This window comes from Lepisma saccharinum, chromosome 29 (assembly GCF_977018435.1).
Source record: "Lepisma saccharinum chromosome 29, izLepSacc3.1, whole genome shotgun sequence".
Taxonomy (NCBI): Eukaryota; Metazoa; Arthropoda; class Insecta; order Zygentoma; family Lepismatidae; genus Lepisma; species Lepisma saccharinum.
The window spans coordinates 17,137,500-17,161,387 of record NC_139257.1 but is presented as its reverse complement, the minus strand read 5'-3'; the positions used below and the strand labels follow the sequence as shown (position 1 = coordinate 17,161,387).

General features: G+C 40.2%; 1 protein-coding gene across 1 annotated transcript in view; it reads left to right on the top strand.

Moving 5' to 3' along the window:
* The window catches only part of LOC145981229 (sodium-coupled monocarboxylate transporter 1-like), a 59,897-nt gene that overhangs the window by 15,748 nt on the left and 20,261 nt on the right, over positions 1–23,888 (top strand). Inside the window, exons 5-10 of the mRNA XM_083114374.1 lie at positions 727–794; positions 1,547–1,701; positions 5,533–5,673; positions 7,686–7,794; positions 13,295–13,404; positions 22,254–22,437. Coding sequence (XP_082970500.1) covers positions 727–794; positions 1,547–1,701; positions 5,533–5,673; positions 7,686–7,794; positions 13,295–13,404; positions 22,254–22,437 — 767 coding nt within the window. The remainder of the gene's footprint in view (positions 1–726; positions 795–1,546; positions 1,702–5,532; positions 5,674–7,685; positions 7,795–13,294; positions 13,405–22,253; positions 22,438–23,888) is intronic.

Below are 23,888 nucleotides of genomic sequence, written 5' to 3'. Positions count from 1 at the left end.
ACAAAACTAGGTTTGCTGTTGTATATAAAGCTAGGTTTGGTGTTGTATTACACTAAGTGTTGGGTTTAACCATATTCGGCATTACAAACAGTAAGGCTTGACGCCCTGTCACAATCTGAGGTTCTCGAGTTGGTACCATTTCTTGAGGCTGTAGAGGTGGTATATACAAAGGCGCTTGAAGATTTCCGGAAATATAGGAAAGCATACTTTGTATATACAGTAGGTACCATTTTTGGAAACTTTATGGTATATGAACTCTAGGAGGGCCGAGGCGAAGATAGAATGACAACTGAAGAAAATTAAACTTCAGGTTTAGGAGTGCCAGAGTGTTTGTGGCGTGTTGAATGTGGGCGATGGTGGAATACTCTCCCTTATGGCACAGCTTTGTTTAAAAAGCGGCTAAACGCAAAGGTTGTATAGTATAGTTTAACTTCTTAAAAGATTAGTCATGCCCCTCTTTACAGCCATATCATCGCTTGTGAATTTCCTTAGTAAGTCACTGACCTTATACCCAATACCCAGGTTATGATCATGTTGGTATTTGGAGAATTCACTCTTCAGGTTGCAACCCCTCCCCCTCCCTTTTAGGAAATTGAAAAAATAATACTCACTGCAAGTAAGCATAATGATAGATGCGTGTCTGAAGTTCGATTAATTTTTTAAGTGACTAGTGTTAGAAAATATTTGTTAAATGCTATCTTATTCTACTTTCCTTTGCTTTTTCAGTGACTGGAGTGGAATTTTACGTCATTGCTCCAGTTGTCATGGGAATTTGCATTTTCTACACCACGTTGGTAAGTACAAACGTATCGTTTGTAATTATTCACATAGATTTTAATAATATCTTAACAAGTATAGTGGAACCCCACGCAAATAAACCTGCACAGGACCGCGTTGAGGGGAGGGGCAGAGTGGAGCAAGCTTCCTTATGGCCCGAGTGGATCGGATGAAGGGGAAGGTCCGCGAAGGATTTTGCCCGAAGGTTCTTTTTTTTTTGTGGTCGCTCTATAGTTGCAGAAGCGAACATGTCTATGATTAAGGCTATGTCCGAAAGACGCAAGACCGTACTTCGAGAATGGTCTTGCAGTGTGATCTTGAAGTCGTGAACTGGAAGTGAAAGTCTTTCGAATTGCACTTCGACTGCAGCGCCAAATACAATCAGTGTATAAAACTGAGGACACGTTGTTTATCCCGCGTTTAAACACTTGTTTTTCACCATTGAAATCAGATCGCATTTTAAAATGTTCTTGTACTTACATTCCCACATATTAGAAGAAATTGCTGGCATTCTATCTCCGTGATTTCAAACAAATGAACAACGAGTCCACACGTCACGTGATCAAGCCTGCAACGATCCGTGCTCCGCCCTCTGGTCTCGATTGCTTGTGTACTTGGCGCTTTGGAACTGCGCTAGGTGACGTCATTTCCGTCAAGACCACATTTCAAGTGTGCTCCTTGTATCTTTCGGACACAGCCTTAATGCTTCGACCATTCTAATGCAACGCCATCTCTGAGGCAAACAACTAACCCTCTTGATTTTTTGCAGGGCGGACTGAAAGCGGTGGTGTGGACGGACACCCTGCAGACCGTCCTCATGTTCATCTCGGTGGTGGTGGTGGTGGCCATCGGGACAGTACAGGAGGGAGGGTTCGCCACCATCTGGGAGAAGAGTGTGGAGGGAGGCAGGATTCAGTTCGGAAAGTACGTACTCCATGTTTCATCACTTGATACATGCCAGCTTACAGGAGAGACTGATTGATTGATTGATTTATTTTACTTCTCTTTTCAGCCACTAATCGCGAAGATGAGAATGATGATATGGTGAAATTGATGAAGGGACACTTACACCCATGCCCAGGCCGGGATTCGAACCCGAGACCCCTGGCGTCGTAGCGCGCTGTGCTAACCATTCCACCACGAAGTCCGGCTTTTGGAACTGACAATTTTTGTTTCTTTCATACTTTCTTTTGTTTTAAGACGAAGGGGGACCGTTTTGCACCAGGTATGCAATTATTTCAATATCGACACAAACAAAATCTTCATCCTGTCCTCTTTCCGCTCATGTGTTTTTGTACGCCATCGGAACTTTGATACTCCCAAGAGAGGAAGTAAAATAAGCGTGAAGCTACAGTTCCGTCGTCCTTATATCTGTTGCTGCGTTTACCTACGGAGGCACTAGAGGTCAAAGAACCAGTTAGGCCTAATGCTTAGACAAGAAGCGGCAATGTTAAAAAAAAACCTCCCCAAAGCAGCCAGCAGGGAAACAGGATTTTGTCAAAATAACCGTTCTGTTCTGTGAATGGACACTGGTTGCTACAACGGCCGGAATATAAGTTTCCTCCCCTCCTACGACCACCCACCGCACAGACCTCTCTTTATCCAACTTGACGCGGGGAAAGATGGGTGGGGGAGGGGAGGTTTAGGGTCTCTCCAGAACATCGTGTCTGGCTGGGCACTGAAACTGTTCCTCGTGGCCTTAGGTCCATTTCAAGCTCGGTACTGAATTTACAGAAAGTGTGTACCCAACCGGTGTTCAATAGGAGGCACCCTGTTTTATTCGGGGAGACTAAGATTAATTTTATTTTATTTTATTTTTATTTTATTTTATTTTTCAATAATGAACTCAACAGGCTGGCGCCCAGTTAGAGAGTTCAGAGATACAGGTTTTTATATATGCTTCAGTGACTGTTATTTGATATTGTTTTCATTACACAGTTTTTAAATTGTATATATGGCATAGAGAACAAATCAATATTTTTGTTACGCTTTTCCAAGGCATTGTAGAGAATACTCAGAGAATATAATTGTAGAGAATATTTCCAGTGTTCAGGGCAAAATTTGAAAACATATACCTAAAATTTAGATCCGTACAGTGGGATCTATGAGTATTACCGTGTAAATTGATTGATTTGCTGTTTCAAGTCCACTTTATGCACAGTAAGGCTAATCGGGACTGGACCTACTGTTTAAAGTGGGATCCGAACCACTATGTGCCTCCACGGAGTATTGAACTCGGGACCCCTGGATTACAAGGCGACGACGCTACCACTGCGCCATCGGGGAGGCCTTTCCGTGCAAATTGTCCATGACTACTTTCATTAATCTCTTATATCTTGTGTGTTTTTAAGCGATGGGTTTTTGTGTACGCTGGTGCAGAAGTTGTCAACAGCTTGCTTTGAGATTTCTTTTAATTCTTGAAGCTCTTATTGGGTCAAATAGAGTGCACGAACGTAGTGATGGATCTTTTGCACGATAATACTCATGGATCGCACTGTACATGGGCTTAATTCTTATTTCGATTTTATCTGCAGATTAAGATGTATCAAAAGGCATTTTAAAAAAAAAACTTCTTTAAGACGTAGATTTTTTTTTCAAAATAGGCAGGCATGATAGTATTGACCTTCAGTAACCTAACATTCCAAATATCCAAAATTTAAAAATTTTAAAATATTGACCGTAATTTGGTATAAGATAATTTTGAAATTGCACCAGAAATTACTTTTCGCACTTGAATCATTATTTTGTTTCCTTTTATTAGATACTTATAGCCACTAACAATTGAAATAGGAAATTTTAAGCGCAATGTAATTTAGACAGAATGTTTGAAGTATCTTCTATGCCGAAACCATTTAAATCTGTTCACTGGAACAAAGTAGGCACTTACAGCAAAACCCGGATTCTGGTTCTAACTAGAGCCCAGATTTGTATGTAATTACATATTATATTCCTTTCTAGATACATACCTTGAACAAGAAAATGTCAACGAATTATATAACTGACATGATTTTGCATACGTTTTATGTTACATATTTTTACATATTTGCCAGGATATTACATATTATACATATTTGCTAATTTACTTTACATAAAACAACATATTTAGGTATTTTTTCCTATCTTGATTCTTTTTCATATTTTCGATCTCTGAAACATGATGAAGATAATTTGTAGCTCATGTGATGTCATATTTTCTAATCAATCAGATGCAAAGAGCTTAAGGCCACCTGAAAGTGACTGCCAAGTTGAAAGAGAGGCTAAAAAAACGGAAACTCTTATTTATCGAAAGATACTGGAGTTTCACGACAGTGTATGAACGCTGAAAACATGGAAAAGTACCTACTGGTTCATTCTGTAACAAGACACAAGTCAATTCTATTTAATCTGCAACTATATTTTACATATTATACAATAATTTGCGATGTGAAAAGTAATTAATAGTTGAGAAAATTGTGTTTTTTATATATATATATAAACGTTGCTGTGCTTTTTTGAGTTTATAAATTTGATACAAATTTTAATTTGAACAACTTATGTCCTTAAAAATATGTTGAATATGTTCAAATAAAATATCTGGCACAAATCTTGAAATTGCTTGGATTCTCGATTATTATTAATATTTCATATTCTTTAGCTACATATCCTTTTGATGATACTTAATTATACCCTGTCCTAGCTAACTGTAGACCTGGCGAACGAGAACAAGTCTCTGCGCAAGTAGTGATGCTCGTGGCTCCACCAATGAACAGTGAGAGAAACGAGATTGCGTAATGGACGACGGGAGTTACCCGATTTCTCTGCTTCACTCTGTCAGTGTTGCAAACTTTTGAAAAGGATAATAGCGAACGCACATGGCAAACGGACCGTATTTTTGTCTCTGGGTCCGTACGATTGGTTTGAGAATTTCTTAGGGAAATATTAGGGATAAAACTGCAAGAGCAAATTTTGACAAGCCGTGCATTTAGCGTACGGACTAAGGTACGGGCCGTACGGTTGGCAACGCTGCGCTTTCACCACTCCATTTTCCTCCTCCTCCTCTGTCGATATGCGCGGCCCTGCTCTACAGTTAGCTGGGACAGGGTTTAGGTACATATTTTATCAATTATTGTTACCTATTTATGTACGAGGGGATGCTGAAAAGTTCTTAGCCCGACGTAGAAGGAATGTACTTGGAATGATGAAACTTCATAGTTACTCAACATACTCCCCTCGAAGCCCAATGCACTTTCTAGCCCAGTGCTCCAACCTTTGCAAACCACTTCAAAAAATTCTGAAGTTTGCTCCTCGCACCAATGCTCTGTGGCAGCAAACACGTCCTGATCTGAGGCAAAATGGTGTCCCTTCATGTGTTTTTTGAGCTGAGGAAACAGAAAATACACCGATGGAGCCAAATCGGGGAAATAGGGTGGATGATCAAGACACTGAAAGCACAGGTCTCGCAATTTCTGCTGTGTAGGTGCTGCTCGATGGGCTGGGGCATTGTTATGGAGAAACAGACATGGTCACTTAATAAACCTGAAACAAAAAAAGAGCCTGTCAATTATGCAATGCCTTTTGGTGTATGTACATACAAGGATATGTACTTTCAAGACATAATGTGACCTTCCTCTAAACATTTTGAGAACTTGGTCGGGCTACGAACTTTTCAGCATCCCCTCGTACTTTGATCCTGCATAAAAATCCGGGGTCTAGTCATAACAATCACTTTCTCTTCTACAAATACCCCGCAAATAATAGACTGTTCTCAACTTCCAGCTTCGACATAGACCCGTTGGAACGGCACACGGTGTGGTGCCTGGTGTTCGGTGGGTACGTCTACTGGACAGGTTGCAACGCAGTGGCTCAGACAATGGTGCAGCGGTACTTGTCGGTGCCTGGTATTAAAGAGGCGAGAATGTAAGTACTACAAAGAACGAAACCCTGTTCACAATACAGCCTGGTTGCTGACGAGGCTCTGGTTGACCTACAGCCAGTCTCATCCTCTCTGGAACTTGTGTGGTGTGCTGTCCATGTGTATTTGTAGGACCTCAGTGGCGGAATGATTATCACAGAGCGCTACGACGCAAGGGGTCTCGGGTTCGAATTCCGGCCTGAGCATGGGTGTTCTTTGTGAGTGTTCCTTCATCAATTTCATTAAAGACCTAACAATCACCAAAATATACAGAACAAAATATGCTATTATGGACTAAAATTTTACAAAATATGTCCTTATAACTGGACTGTTTCAAACATTAATATCTTGAATTAATTTTTGACCTAAAATTTTTTGGGTGCGTCAGCACTGAGGCTATTTTGCACCCGTCACACTATACGGGTCCAGCCCCTTATCATAACAAAAATAAAAGCGTGTCTGAAAACTAAAATGTACTTACCTCGGTTAAAAGCTGAGACTAAAAAGGGCGCTCAGCACAAATAAGGACAAAACACAGGACGACACAGAATTATACTGGCCAGAGCCTCGTTAGTCTGCAGCCCAGGGTGTACTACGTGGAAGTGACGTTGACTTTTGGGCGCCTAAGTGGAAGGTCACCCTTACACCCCAAACATTAATATCTAAGATATGCTGAAATATTTTCACATATGTACTATTTTTTAGTTCACTTTATGGGCCATGAGTTGCAATGCACAATACTTTCTGTAAATTTTCGATTAACAATTAAAAAGATTTTGCTGCAGTAAAAGAAAAGAAAACCTCAAGTGAGCATGGGGGTAAGAACGAATCCACTTCGAAAATTACTCTATATCTCTTGAAAGAGCGAAAATATGCTGACGAAAATCCATCAAAATATGCTATATCATGTAGAAATGACCAAATATGCAAACATATACCCTTAAATAGCACCTTAATTCAATCAGTTTCACAATATGAATTTCTATATGTTTAGGGAACAGAACACCCTTACCAAAAAATATCCTAAGTCATGAAAATCTTAGCTCTAGTTATCACTCGTCCTCATTTTCGCGACCAGCCAAACGTTGCAGGAAAAAGATGTAGTATTAACCAAATCAATCAATACAGACTGATGGAGTATAAAACTATGTGATTTATTTTACTTCGCTCTTCCGCCACTTCTGGCTAATCGCGGGGTAAATGGTGACGAGTTGCATAAAGGGACAATGACAAAGATGTAGGGACGACACAACGAGTGCCCCACAGAACATCATACCGGCTGAGTGCCCAGGCGTCAGAACGTCTCTACTTTTGGGTGCATTTGTCTGTGTAATTCATCTGGTAGGAAACTTGTTTTCATGCACCTAAGTGCATTACCAGCATTTTATGTTCTGACGTATCAAAATTACATTCTTTTATCAAATGACATACTTTAGTTCTGCATGTACAGGGTTAACAAAGTTACAGTCCAGCAGAAATTAATTTGAGAGAAATGGCCGCTCTGTGAGTGATGCAACTGCGCTCGAATTGGCTAAAGCGGGGGATTTCCCGCTGTAACGGGCCAACGGAAACTCTGCAAACTGTACTCTAGAGTTTCCATTGGTCCGTTACAGCGGGAAGTCCCCTGCTCTAGCCAATTCGAGCGCAGTTGCATCACTCACAGAGCGGCCATTTCTCTCAAGTTAATTCTGCTGGACTATAGTAATAAGGTGCGTTTTATACAGCGTATATTGATACACGTGTAGATTGAATTGCCTATTGTGCAAATATGCTGTATAAAGAAACAAACTGCCGCAGTACTTGTTGAGGCCAGTTTACATATAAATTCCTCATTATTGGATTGCTTTCAAGAAATGATGTTGTCGTAAATATGATATTGATACATCACGAATTCACAAAATTTTCAGAACAAAGATCTTATTATTGCAAATTTTGTTGTCAAAAAGCGCTGTTAAATTATTGACTCGTTAATTTTTCTTACAAATCATGTGTAAATGTTTCATTTCTTTTTATGAAGCTCGGTGGTCGTTTTCACGCTGGGTATCATAGTGTTTGTGACAATGTGTAGCTACACTGGACTTCTCATCTACGCCACGTACAAAGACTGTGATCCACTCACTGCAAAAGTAAGTGTTTACTCTTTTGTTACTATGAAATTAATATGATATTGAACACAAACTATTAGTAAACAATCCTTGGAAGGTACAATAATTTTTCATGTATATACAGAAAACATTGTGAATGTGTTCATTGGATTATATTTTCTTGTAACGGTGAAAGGGACGAAATTGTTCGGGTAGCTATACATCTATATCCTTCTGCTCTGTGTTGCCAACAAGTCAAACGCGAAAATATGTAAAACTTAATTTAAAAATCGCTAAATCGAATGATCGTGCAGGAAAAAAACAAAATCAAAGAATGTAATGTAAAAATCGCAAAATATAGAAAACAAACATGCCTGTAATTTTTTCTTTCGTCACTACTGAGACGAGGGTTTTACAGGTCTGCAAGGTAGGGATGGACGATACCGGAAATTTGATATCGCGATATTTCGTCAAGAAAATATCGTCACCGACCATAGGATACGATATTTTTTTCCGTATCGTGATTTCGGCGAAATATATCGCAAAATATCGTGACGATATAGCGCCGACACGATATATATCGACAAATATCGTGACGATATATCGCCGACACGATATATAGGGTAACTTCGGTGAATAACGCCACCAATTGGTCATTTTGTTCTATAACTCATACATTTTTATTGTTAGGAACATGAAACTTACATGTTTAGGAGAATGAACTTTCCTCTATTGTGTAATAATAAAATATTGATTGCACTGTTATAATGAAAGCAATAAAATACGAAATTCTCTGATAATGCAAAATGGCGTTATTTCCAGACCTGTCGGGTAATAACGCCATGTTCTTAATTACAAGTAAAACATTCACATTAGCTTAATTACAAATAAAACATTCACATTTTGTTTACTAAACTGTACTAGGAAAAATAATTACTGTAGTAAGTTATTAGAAAAAGCATGTCTTTTTTTGTCTTTTCGCGATACCCAGTCCCTCAAAGTTCTGCGAGGAATTTGTAACAAACGTGCAGCACATGCTATCTTCATTCCTTGTTTGACGGCTGCCATAGCTTGCCTAAAGTCATCTACTGACCATTTGGCCTGTATATTTCTACATTTCCTCGCTATCTGAAAGAGGAAATTAACCGAGAATAAATATCTGTACGCCTCGAAAGTAACTGAGCAAGGATAAACCTATTTTCGAAATCAACATTTCCTTAAATTTGAGTTTAAATTGAGTGGCGTTATTCCCCGACGCGATGATGGCGTTATTTCCCGAAACAACAGATTGCAGTTTAACCAACTGTTCTAACTTACGACACCGACCATGAAAACCGTACACACACATCATTCACTTACGTAATAAACGTATTGTGTACGTACAGCATTGTTAACATTTAAAATTTAATCCTACAATAGAAAAACACTCATCTTTGTCGGCGCAATGAAAATGTGGACCCTTTTTCCTCGAAACGCAACTCAAACGTCTACGCTGTTCAAACTGTTTCTCTTAAATGAAGGGTCGACAATGGCAACCGTTCTTAATTCTTTTCAGCAATGCTACCAGGCACCATTGTTTATCGCAAAACGGTGAGTCACCCCTTAACTTTACGTGCGTCCATGCTTTCAGAGTTGAAACTTTGAAATGGCGTTGTTTCCCGCCTGGCGTTATTCACCGAAGTTACCCTATCGCCAAATATCGTGACGATATATCGCCGACAAGATATATATATCGCCAAATATCGTGAGATATATCGGTGGCACGTAGTGTTGCCCACGGGACGAGACGGGACAGGCTTTTAAAAATTCGAGACGAGACGAGATTGATCATGTGTCCCGAGACAAACGAATATTTTCGAGACGAGACAGCATTTCACAGCATTTCCACGAGACGAGACAGGCGAAAGTCTCGTCTCGTGGGCACCACTAGTGGCACGATATATATCGCCAAATATCGTGACAATGTATCGCCAGCACGATATATATCGCCAAATATCGTGACGATGTATCGCCAGCACGATATATATCGCCAAATATCGTGACGATGTATTGCTGACACGATATATATCGCCAAATATCGTGACGATATATTGCCGACACGATATATATCGCCAAATATCGTGACAATGTATCGCCAGCACGATATATATCGCCAAATATCGTGACGATGTATTGCTGACACGATATATATCGCCAAATATCGAGACGATATATTGCCGACACGATATATATCGCCAAATATCGTGACAATGTATCGCCAGCACGATATATATCGCCAAATATCGTGACGATGTATTGCTGACACGATATATATCGCCAAATATCGTGACGATATATCGCCGACACGATATATATCGACAAATATGGTGACGATATATTGCCGACACGATATATATCGCCAAATATCGTGACATATATCGGTGACACGATATACACTACCGACAAAAAGTTTAAGACCACCATGAAAAACGGCCAAAAAATCAGAATGGAGTGTTGTATGGAACAAACGGTTCCTGTCCAAGAAAGACGTGACTAGGATGCACATGGAAAATGCAATGTAGTATAGTTTGAATCTTGCAATACGCGAAACCATTTTTTTTCCGAATGTGTAGCATGTGGTTGGCAAAATGGAAAGTGACAAAAACGTTGCTGAAGTTGGCAACATTGCAGCTGTGTACGTGAAACCTGTCAGTACGGTAGTCAGCCTCATGCGCATCCTTATCAGTGGCTCAGGGTCAGTTGCTGTTCATGCAGGCGACATTGCGAGCCCATTATTGTGTGTGAGGTGTGCAAAGTAAGGGGAGTTGTGTGAAATGGCCCGTCATCGTGGGGAACATGCGATTTCGGTTGAAAAGCGTGCTGTGATATGTGCACTGAAAAATGAAGGTTATTTGGAACGCGAAATAGCAAGAAAACTGAATATTTCCAAGACTGGTGTTCATTATGCATTGGACAGATACCATAAAACCAACAGTCATGCTGACCGTGAACGTAGTGGAAGAGCTCGTGTAACGTCTTCAGCTGACGATAGATATATTACAGTAACTAGCAAACGGAACAGGCACCTAACAGCACCAGTCATCGCTGCTTTACTGAATAACAGCAGAGTGACGCCTGTGTCTGTGTCAATGGTGAAGAATAGGTTGCGTGAAGAAGGGCTGCATGGCAGAATAGCTGCTAAAAAGCCATTGTTACGACGTGCGAACAAGTCGAAACGATTGGTCTGGGCTAAAACGCACCAAGGTTGGACTGTGGATAACTGGAAACGGGTACTCTGGACCGACGAATCCAAATGTGAATTATTTGGCAGCAATAGGCCAACCTTTGTGCGTCGAAAGGTCGGCGAGAGAATGAAAGAAGAGTGTCTTGTTCCCACAGTGAAACATGGGGGTTGAAGTGTAATGGTGTGGTGATATTTTGCTGGAAACCAGATGGGAGACCTTAATAAAATTCAGGGAACATTGGTAAAAGAAGGGTATCATCAGATATTGGTGCATTATGCCATCCCCTCTGGTCGTCGTCTTGTTGGTAATGGGTTTATTTTTCAACAAGATAATGATCCCGAACATACATCCAAATTGGGCACGCGGTATTTGGAACGCAAGGCAACAGAAGGGGCATTAGTTCTCATGACGTGGCCACCGCAGTCTGCTGATCTTTCACCATTTGAACTGCTATGGAACCAAATTGATAGGGACATCAGGAAGAAGTTACCCAACAACACTCAACAGCTATGGGAATTCATCAACGATGCCTGGCGTACCATTCAACCATCCTATCTGGACAAAGTATTGGAGCGCATGCCACGTGTTTGCGCTGCTGTCATTAAGGCCCATGGCGGACATATTGATGAAAGCAAAATATAAGGTGACATTAGTATGTGTAGTGGATGTACCTATGTTTGTACATTGCCAAGCAGATTCTTACATCTGTTTCTTGTACATTAATTACAAAATGCATTCATTTCTACTGATTTTTGGCACTTTTTTCTGGTGGTCTTAAACTTTTTGTCGGTAGTGTATATCGGCAAATATCGTGAAGATATATTGCCGACACGATATATATCGCCAAATATCGTGAGATATATCGGTGACACGATATATATCGGCAAATATCGTGAAGATATATTGCCGACACGATATATATCGCCAAATATGGTGACAATATTCGCCGATACGATATATATTGCCAAATATCGTGACGATACATTGCCGATACGATATATATCACCAAAATATCGTGACAATATATCGTCTAGTTGATATCGATTGCACGATATGCGATATATCTATCGTCTAGACGATATATCGCCCACTACTGCAAGGCCCTTGAGACGATCCAATTAATTAAATCTGGAAAGGCATGTTTATTCAAATTAGGTGCTAAAGAATCCCTTAGGTGACAACAAAAGTCGCATGTCCCTCCTTCATGAATTTCGCCACCAGTCGCATTGCAAATACAACAGACAAACACACCTCGCTAAGGTTGTGCCTCTATCACAAAGCCTGAAGCCTACATTTTCTGAAACATTCTGTATCGTACGAAAGAGACAAACACGCCAAATTATGCAACCGACAGTGTAATTGTGTTAGGATTGGCACCACTGTTTTCTTGTACACGTTTAGAAATAAATGTCACTGAATGTCTCCTATGGGTTTTTTAACTGCGGCTCGGAGAGATACAGTTTGGTCAATATCTTCTTATATACATAGCCTGCGCGGATACTGTTTATATCTGACATCAGTGGTACTAAGTCATGCATCACAAGACGACATCAGCATTAGAGCCGCAAATGTATCTTAAGTAAGTAGACCATTACATTACTTTGAACGTAGTATTTCCAGCGTGTGTGGAAATGGAGAAAGTCTAAAAACATACACTTGTGGCTGTAATGTTCATATTCTAAGTCACGACCTACAACTAATGACGTTGCATGTAAACAAGTCTTTGCTCAGGCTTTGTAACTTAGAAGGTATTGGCTTGCCCTCTCTACTATGTACTCGTAGAAGTGTTTCAAGCGATTTTCTTTTTCTCTCTAATTTTTAAGTGTAGCAACTAATATTTAATGTTGCTTCCAGATTTGTAAATACCTGGGTTAAGTCATAAGTCATGGCAACTATTATTTTTCTCGCGAACAGGGTACAACATGAAATATTTAAGATAGCCTATACGTTTGAAAGTGTATGGAATGTACTTTCGAAAGAAGCCACCAGATGGTGTATGTGAACAACGGTAGGGTAGTAAGCACGCACCAACGTTCAGTCGGTGAGTAACAGTACAGTGGGGATGGAAGGTTCTTCCACACCTGCCTTATTCTCCTGATCTAAGTTGTGTGTCTATATTCGCAGGCCAGTCTACCTTTATAAATTATTTCTAGCGTACAATGGTAGGGAATCTAGTGGTCCCCAGTTAGAATCCCGATGAAAACAGTACATTTCTGATTCTTGTTATACTTTAGGATGCGATTACGATGGCTTATACTAACTTTTACGAAGTTTCCAGCAAATTAAAATAATGAAACATTGTTGTGGATTTTTTCCAGATTATCCAATCGAGCGACCAGCTACTTCCGTTGTTTGTGATGGATAAAACGAGAGACATCAGGGGACTCCCTGGACTCTTCATTGCTGGAGTGTTCAGCGCTGCTTTGAGGTAAGAAGAGGCATTTGCCCCTCCACAGTTATTCGAAAATTATGGAAATAATCAATCAAACTGCTATATTTCTAGTAACCCGCCATCTAGGTATCTCGCAACTAAAATATTTAATTTTAAGAAATTCTTAAGAATCTGACGCACTCTATAGGGTGTCCCCAAAGCATGGAATCATAACGAGTTTCTTCATGTTCTTTTATTTTGATTTGAGGACTGGAAGATTTGTGATCTACAGCATCTGGCATCATTAGCCACTATTATTGATTGAGTGGTCTGCTTAATTTTACACACAGAGAACTAAATGCATCATACAGATTGATGCACCAGAACACGTCGATTGATACACCAGAACACGTCGATTGATGCACTAAAGTGTATTCTATGGCATCTGCGAAGAATCAGATTCACATTTGATGCATTTTAGTGCATTTTGTATGTCGTAAAAGAAACACGAAAGTGCATCACCTGATGGAAGCGAGGATTTCTTTCAGTCGAGATGCATTATAATAATATCATTTCATGAGTTTTGATTCACCTTCCTGCATCTTTTTCAATGATGCACTTAAACGTTTCGTCTGAGCTACAGATTTTATTTAGCTCAGGTGAAACGTCTAAGTGGATCACCGAGAAAGATGCAGGAAGGTGCACCAAAATGCATCCAGGTGCATCAAAATGCATCAAATGATGCATTATATTTCATCTCGACTGAAAGAAATCCTCACTTGCATCACATGAGGCACTTTGATGTTTCTTTTACGACATACAAAACATACTTTAATGCATCAATCAATGCGTTTTCGTGCATCAATCAGTATGGTGCATCAATCGGTATGATGCATTTAGTTTTCTGTGTGTACATCGCTTTTTGTGCCACTTTTGGCTAATTTGCGAAGATGGAGATGAGTGATGATATTATGAAATTGATGAATGGACACTCACAGGTCGGGATACAACCCCTGGCGTCGTAGCGCGATGTGCTACCACTCCGCCACAGGGGCCGGCATATCCCAATATCATAAACGAGTGTTATCGGAATGGCAGCACCGACTGGATTGTGGGTTTCGAATAGCAAGGATAATTTCGAACAGCTTCTATAACACTTCCTATGAATATAGACTTTTGGCACACACTATACAGGGTGTTTCCGGGCTGATGATACAAACTTTCAGGGATGATGGGGAAGGACACATGTATCAATTTGAGATAAGGAACCCTGGTCCGGAAACGACTTAGTCGAAAGTTATAAGCGAAAATCGGTGTATGCAGATGTAACACTTTTATTACCTACACAAGTTTCACAAGCTGCTACATTCACAACGGTTGTTAAAAGTAGTGTCCCCCAGCTTCCCTGCAGGCATGACATCGTCGCACAAAGTCCTGGTGTACCCGTTGGAACAACCCCGGGGTCGTTCGAACAATGTCAGAGGCAGCGAGAATTCTTGTCAGGAGATCCTTTTCAGTCTCGACAGGTGTCTCGTACACAAGACTTTCCACATGAAGAAACCAAGTGGGGACGCATCTTTTCAACAACTGTTGTGAATGTAGCAGCTTGTGAAACTTGTGCAGGTAATAAAATTATTACATCTTCATACACCGATTTTCGCTTATAACTTTCGACTAAGTCGCTTGCGGGCCAGGGTTCTTTATCTCAAATTGATACATGTGTCCTTCTCCATCGTCCCTGAAAGTTTGTATCATCAGCCCGGAAACACCCTGTATATGTCTTTATTGGATTGGATTGATTGATTTGTTGTTTTAAGTCCACTTTATGCACAGTAAGGTTAATCGGGACTGGACCTACAGTTTAAAGTGGGATCCGAACCACTATGCTCCTCCACCGGGAATCGAACCCGGGACCCCTTGATTACAAGGCGACGACGCTACCACTGCGATATATATATATATATATATATATATATATATATATATATAACGTAAGTGCTGAAATTCCACCTATAGCTCAAATTGATAGGATCATATTAAAACCTACCTCGCATACAAAATCAACGACACAGCACAAGTGAATCCATCTGCAAGTTAAAAGACAATGATGATAAACCTAGATGAATGATGACTATGAATAAAGAGACTACCAACATGGCTTCAACAGACGAGCTTGGTTCTCTAGCATTTTAAGCGACAAATAGAAGAAAATTTCTGAAACAAGTTATCAGGGAAGGAAATTTCGAAACACCGAAGCACTCCAAGCCATGTTTTATTTTTTCGTATGTAAGACCAACGCTCGAATATGCATCCGTGGTATGGAGTAGAGACATGATAAAGCATATGAAGGGGATCGAGAGAGTTCAGAAGAAATTTCTTCGTACATAAGTACATTTGAGCACTATGACAATCTTCTCTCAAAGTTTCACTTCACAAAGCTACAAGAACGAAGAACATTTATGAAAATATACTCCTGTGAAAATTAGTAAATAACGACATCGACGCAACGAGTCTCTTATCAAATGTCAGACTTTGGGTTCCCTCACTGAGAACGAGATACAAAAATGTTACAGCGGCTAGAACTGACATCCTAAACAAGACACCAATATGTAGAATGTGCAAAAGTTATAACAGTCTAGTAGCTAGGAACAAAAACATCGACATATTTTCTATTAACCTAAAGGAATTCAGATTAAATATACTTAATACATTTCATGATTTAAGACAATAGATGTAATAAGTTTAAAAACTATATGAATCGATTTATATCCTTGTACGTGTTTTAATTTTATATCTTCATTATTTTATATTGTATTGTATGTCTTTATTGGATGTATTGTATTGTATAATTGTATCGAATACGTACGCAACAAAACATACCATCGACAAAACGTACCTACCACCTAGGCGAAGGGTCTTCTAATGAGTCTTAAAATATTTGCCATGCGACAAAACGTACCACTTGAAAGTCCTATATCTTGAACTTTACGCCAAAGGCATTTCTAAAAATGGAAGAAGCACCCACTGATTTAAGTCGAAGGAAACACTTGGCGAATCGCATATATGGCTGCCAATTCAAAATCCACGTTCACTCTTTCTGGTTTCCACTCCGGAACAGCCTGAACGATGAATCTAAACAAGAGAATGTAGGTCTTACTATCCTTATTGGGCAATAGAGCAAAAACTACGGGGTTGATATTTGTTTCTTCAGCCGTGCTTCCAAAATCTGCATGGATGCTGTAAATCTGAGACAATTGTTTACTACAGCACTTAAAAGTACCATCCATGAAAAAAATGGGTAAAGCGTTTCAAACTCTAACGAACCTAACCTAACCTAAACTAATATGAAAGCAAGCAACCAGGAAATTCGCATGAAAGCTATATTAGTAAAACTTAGCTCTATTTCCATGTTCATGCTCCCAACTGAATATTCAATCAAGGAGTCCCGGGTTCGATACCCGGTGGAGGCACAAGTGGTTTGGATCCCACTTTAACCTGTAGGTCCAGTCCCGATTAGCCTTACTGTGCATAAAGTGGACTTAAAACGCAACTCAAACCAAACCAACTGAATACAGAAGGTCGTTTCACGTCCATGGTAACAAAGTTAGAACCCACCTGACCTGAAGAAAAACCGTGACGTCACGAGCGGTGGTGCTCTACGTGATACCCCTGTCTTGCAGCAATGGCCCTGCAGCGGAGTTTCCATTGGAGGAGACTGCGTGGAAGAACACATTGGTCCAAACGATCATATTCCTCCTGACAAGCTTTCCAAAGACCCTCAATTGTACGGGGCTGTCTGCTTCCCAAGGCTAGTTTCAACAACGGAAACCCACAAAAATCCATGGAAGAGGCATCGGGGGATTTCACAGGGATGTCTGTAAAGGGGATTGCATGAAAGCCCGTTTCACGTGCCATCCGATCCATGTATGCCTGCGTGGACTTTGCCGTATGACTGGAAGCCTTGTCCTGGTGGATGACAACACGAGATGTGTCGCTGCCATAGAGAGAAGGAATATCATGTCTGTAAAGTGACTCCAAAATATTCGTCTGGTAATAGGCTGCATTTATTTTAGCCTTTTTGTGCACTCTGCGCAGTGGTTTGCCGTTATGGCAGTAACCACCAACAACCATGAACGCGCGTGGAAAACTTTCAGCACATTCACGTACCCACTCAGATCGACCTCTTGCATCACGTGGACGATAGTAGATGGTCCTTTTTTACCACATCCCGACAGATACACCCATGCTTCATCCCGGGACACCACATACTTCCAGCGGTCCCCTGCCAGATGGCGTTCGTAGAGCTTCCGACTGTTGGTCTTCCTCTCCTGGACATGTGGGGCACGCAACTTATGAACTTGAGCCTTGTGCTTCCGCACAAGTTGTAAATCTTTGGCTATTATGCGATTCACAGTTGCAGAGAAACATTGCACTGCCTGTGCAATCACTCTTTGAGTTGCAGGGTTTTCACATCGCACCAAGGATCTGACTTTCCGCACAACATCGGACGAACGCTTGGGCTTCCGATATGTCCGAGGCCCACTATGACAAGTTCCAGCAACAGGTACGGTGCAAGCTTTATGGCGATTCAACACTGCATTGATGCCCTTCTTTGACACATGGAATGCTTTCATGTGGCACTGTTTAATTATCTGCATATAACTATAACCAATGTCGGAAAGGGCACAGATGTACCCCTCCCAAAAGACTGAAATTTTTGGTGCCATATAAACACTCACTCACACACCAACCATCGTCCTTGAAAGTCAGCACACAGTACTTTCGTCCTACTGGCTCTGGCTGCTCTGTGCTGTGCCTACGTGCTGCTCCCTGGTGATCGAAATCGTTACCATCATCGTGAAACAACCTTCTGTATTCCACCTAAGAGATCAAAGTCATAATGACTAATGAGCTAAAACGAATAACCTAGCTGGGTGCTGGAAGCGCACCGTGTTGTAATGTCTGACATGTCAAGGGCAAGTTCAAGCGTTTTCCTTGAAGTGGTACGTTTTGCCGCGGATTAGATATTTTGAAGTTCTCAGTGATCCTTCACAGGTAGCTGAGTGGTACGTTTCGTCCCGAAAACCCAAGTGGTACGTTTTGTCGCTGGTACGTTTTATCGGGACACCAATTGTATCAGTTAAGTTTAATATAATTATTATTATGAATGAGTACAATGCTAGATTTATAGAACGCTGTAATTGGGCATCTATAAATAAATATTAGTATACACGAAACTACCTACGGCCTTAACGAAGTAGTGAAGGAAAGTTATAAATGTGGCAACACGGGGGCACTCGGGCACAAATGTGAACAAATGACTGCCCACTTCAGTCCCGTACCCAGGAGAGGGGCCATGGACTTTGATCTCTCGAACTGTGAAATATTTAAATGTGAACCTATAAAATGCTACGAAAAAGTATCGCCAATTTCTCAAAATTTGTTCTTGCACAAATGAATGTGTTTGCTGTGTAGAGGAGCAGACTCCAGAAGTCGGCACCGTGCAATTGGTAATTTTGGCTTTATAACCATTGATGTAAGGATACCGAATGTACCGACTTTTTTCGAACTGTAATTGTGATACGAAAATGTCTGCAATTTTAAAACTCACATTTAGACATGTTCCTTATTTTAATTATAAATACTAACACGAATGATTTAATGTATAAATATAGAATTATTATGGTTTTTCAGTTGTCTTGGTATAATAAAAGAAAACCGGCCTCCCGTGGTTGACTGGTTAACACATCGCGCTACGAAGCCAGGGGCCGCGGGTTCGAATCCTAGCCTGGGAATAGGCGTTCTTTGTGTGATCCTTCATCAATTTTATCATATCATCGCCGATTCTCATCATCGCAACTAGACAAGCACTTCAGTTCTACACACGTTGTTCCATATTTTCGCATCAACCCTTCCCCACTCGCCCCCCCCCCAATAGTCCTGCGTATTGCCGTCATAGCAATATATGCAAAATAATGAAAAAACACAAATGCAAGACTCGTATAAGTGTGCAATCTTATTCATTATTCATTTTTATAAAGCAAGAATTAAATAAAATCTAACACTTAATAAAAATATTTTTTGTAATCTCTTCGGATTTGGCCCCTCCCTCAAAAAAATCCTGGGTACGGGCCTGGCCCACTTTAGTTCGCGAGTTGCCGTGGTCGTTCTCTTTCTGTCACGATTGTGTCTTCATTGTAATTGTTGTTACGTAACAAACAAGAAGAATTGATTCTTAAAATGTTTATTGTCATAGCAGCTCTGCTGGATCTTTGGCATTCGAATGGGCGATTTTTTTCAAATTTTCCTCTCCATTCGAAAACCCTCTTGGATATTTCAAAATATGAAAAATTACATCAGCTTAGAATTCCTTCTAGAGCATTGACGTGAATTTTCGCGTAGTTTGCTTTCACTGTTATCTAGATATTATCAATAGTTTAATAGACTCACATAATCACGAAACTATTGATAATATCTAGACAACTGTGAAAGGAAACTACACAAAAATTTATGTCAATGCTCTAGAAGGAATTCTAAGCTGATGTAATTTTTCATATTTTGAAATATCCAAGAGGGTTTTCGAATGGAGAGGAAAATTTGAAAAAATTCGCCCATTCGAATGCCAAAGGTCCAACCAAGCCTTTAAGCTAGTTCCAGACCGGAAAAGTCCATCACTTTAACGTTAGTCAACTTGATGCTGCATAATACAAGCCATGGACACACTGAAGTGGTCATGGAGGGCATTATTTAGTCATCTGTGGTTTGAACCCTGTGGTTTGAACCAACACTCTACTGGTAAGAATGATGCACCAGCGCCATCTTTATATATACTCTGTATCTGGAATCTGTGGAGCAACGCCCCGCATAATGGTAGAGAAGAGGAGAAAGCGAGTTGGAGAAGCAAAGCAGTGCGCCTTGTCCCAAATGACTGGTAGCTGTACTAAACCGCGTTTTGTGCATGTTATCACGTTTCCCGCGCTAGCGATGGCTCAACAGTTTCTGTGCCAATGAGAAACGAGGAAAAAGTAGTCTGCTATGCCACGAGGTGCGAATGGAAGCCAGAAGAGAGGCGATTACGCATGCGCTGTTGCCACGTTGCAGCCTAACTCCCATGTGTTTTGTTTGTGTCTGGAAGAAGCTTGATTTATAAGCGTGGTGCTAACACTGCGGCGTTGAATTTGTGTATTCCCACGTATCATATGATCCTCGGCTTCCCCCAACGCGGGGTTCACTCTGTCTACAGCGGCAACACCGTATGGTTTCTGCTCGACATGCCAACGATCGGCAAGCGCGGGAAACGTGACAGAATTTACTAAAAGCGGTTATAACTTCCCTCCCACGAGTTCATTGGTCGAGCTCTCTCGAGTCAGTACTCGCGCAGAGATTCATTTCCGTTTCCTCGCTCCAGACATTCCCTGCACCTAGTGTATATAAGATTCAAGGCTCCAATCTATCATTTCCGGTCTTGTACTAGATGTCTGTGTCTAACGTTACGTTAAAGGTTGCTGAAAACTATACACTCATTTATCTTTCATCGTTTACAAATTCCACTGGTCATCTTGTTAACTAACATGTCTGGGCTAATATAGATGTAACCCTAGCTTACCCGATGGAGGGGAAGGGGGCTGTGAGGCCCACCAGGTCTATTTTTTTTGGTTCTTTTACCTTTGAATTTTTTTATAAAAAAGTGAAAATAAATTACATTGTGCCCTGGAGTGCTCACAATATTTCTGTATTACTTTAGTTCATAAAAATATAAATAATGTAAATAGGAGGCAAAATGCACCACGTGGACCTATGAGGCGCCATCTTTGAACGCGTGGTAATCGACACACTCATGCCAGTGAGAGTGTACAATTGGTTGCAATGATGGTAATTTTTGTAATTATTACAATTAATGAACAGCCACACCTCTATAAACAAAAAGGCATAAATGAAAATTTATTATGTTTTTTGTGAGTTTTAGCGAATCGTAAAATGTGTGTGTGTGTGAGACTCATGCAGAATATAATTGCATATTTGTTATTAATTAGGCCTATATTATTTAAAATTATTATAATTAATAAATGAAGGGCTCAGGTGTAAAAATGGTAAGTGGTCATTTCTGAGTTCATTCAGAAAAAAGGTTATTAGAAGCTATACTGTAGATAAATTATTTTCGTGTTGTGTTTACCAATTTCAGAAGGCTTCACTGAGTCCAATGCAAATTGTATGACTTGGCATTTTCTCTCGAAAATTTAAGGATGGTACATTTTACTTTGTAACTCAAAAATTACCAGAATGTCACTTACCATGTTTTACACCCTGAGCCAATTCAGTTTATTTTTAGAAATCCATGCGCTTAAGAAACCAAATTTCATCATTTTGCATTTACAGAATTCTCACAAGTAAATTACAGACTGAGAGTTATCAAAATATTTCCTAATAATTTTTACATCTCCAATATTATACTTTTTAGTGTCCTATATTATTTACACTATTTGTGGTCACATCGTTATTATGAAAGGCAAGAAGGATAGGGGCTCATAAACAGGGTGAGAATTGGTAAGCACTAAAACTCTCAAGATAGGCAGGCAAACAAAGCACCGAAAATACAAAATCGGCACTAAATGAATCAACATGGATAGATTTTTCAAAATTTTCCTGGATTAGGCACTCAAAATGCTAGGGTTAATTATAGACGAAAATAGATGGTTCGGATCTGGTTTTCACACTGGTTTCCTTATCTTGATGTAGCCCCGGTGATTAAATGGATGGCTGGGTACGTGGGAAGAATGCTGGTTCGTTAGAAACGGCTGTGTCATTTCTCAGAGAGCAAAAAAAATCTTGGGGAAGTTTGAAGTAAGACTGTACTTGTAAATCGGTCATATAATAATACATAGTTTTTCTTGAATTTTTGATTCCAGCTCCATGTCGACAGGGATGAACTCTGTGTCCGGGGTTCTCCTCCACGACTTCGTGAGGGGGGTCATGAGAAAGGACGTTTCGGAAGCTAAGGGGACCATATTTGTGAAACTTGCTGTCATCGTCTTCGGCTGCGTCTGCTTTGGGTTCGTCTTCATCGTTGCCCAACTTGGGACCATCTTGCAGGTACTGTGTCTTGTTCTTCCAATACCTCCTGTTGTAATGTCTCGTACTGATGTTCCCCAGTACCCACTTCTCCAGTAAGACACCCTCCCCCTTTAATCGTCTCGAATTTACTAATCAGACTTCTTACTAGACATTTACTAATTCATGGTACTTGAACATTTCGCCGCAACCAAATCGCGCATACTTTAGATCCAGGATTGCGCACAAATCTCAGTGACCTGTTTTGCGCACAGATTTTGATCCAACGTTGGCACTTTGATAGCTTTAAAGTCTGTGCGCAAAACTGTTTTTTCTTTAGACAAGAAGAGAGAGAGAAATTAGAAATAAAATAGTAAATATCTTAAGGATTAAATAAAAAATAGCCATAACGTAAAAAGTAAATGTAGCAAGTCAAGATAGGTTAGGTTAGGTTAGGTTAGGCAAAACACAGCAAAAACACGTGTAAGTCCACACACACACACAAACAAACACAACAGAAGTGAGAACGGCTTTAGAACAATTTACATCTGACAACATCGCCTCATTTTTTTTGTGTGCAATCCTGTACATTGTGACAGCTTGTCAACAACGGCTTATCAGTTACCGCTGATAAAACCGGAAAAGTGTGCGCAATCCGGCTGTAGCCGAACTTTTGACATAAAAATTAACAACAAATAGAGGCTTTTAAACCTCCTACCACCCCCAATTAGAAACTTTGTCAACTTTAAATCCCTGACCTAATAACTCTTTTTTTCCCCATTTCATACGCTTTACACTAGAATTTACCTACTGGTTACTAACCTGTTCTCTCTCTGACTTTAAGATTGTAAAATCAGTATTTGTAGATATAACACAATAACATTTTAACCCTACTAACACTATTATATGCAAACCAATGAATATTCTGGTCTCCGAATAACAATTGCTTCTTGTTCTGGTATGATCATACCATCATATAATAAAAATGGAAATACAAAATAAAGGATAAAGAACAAAGATAAACGAGCGAATCCGGTAAATTGTTCGCGTCACTCATGTTCCGGGTGGAGGAGCGCATTTTTCGGGGGTTACCCCTTTATTTTTTGTTGTAACGTCTGTTGATTTTCTTCGGGTCTCATTTATCGAACCCCGTCTTGTTTTAAGTCCACTTTATGCACGGAAAGGCTAATCGGGACTGGACCTACAGTTTAACGTTGGTTCCGAACCACTATGCGTCTGCAACTGATATCGAACCCGAAACCCCTTGTTTACAAGGCGACGACGGTAACACTGCGCCATCGGGGAGGCCTGTCGTCGTCTACTGACGTCACGATAAATGTTCTAGTTGTTAGGTTAGGCTTGTTAGGTTAAGTGCTCTTAGTATAAATAATGCCTTTTTGACCAAACCTAACAGACAATACCTAATTATTATTATTATTATTATTATTATTATTATTATTTATTATTATTAAAGTAGGGTTACACTTAAGCTT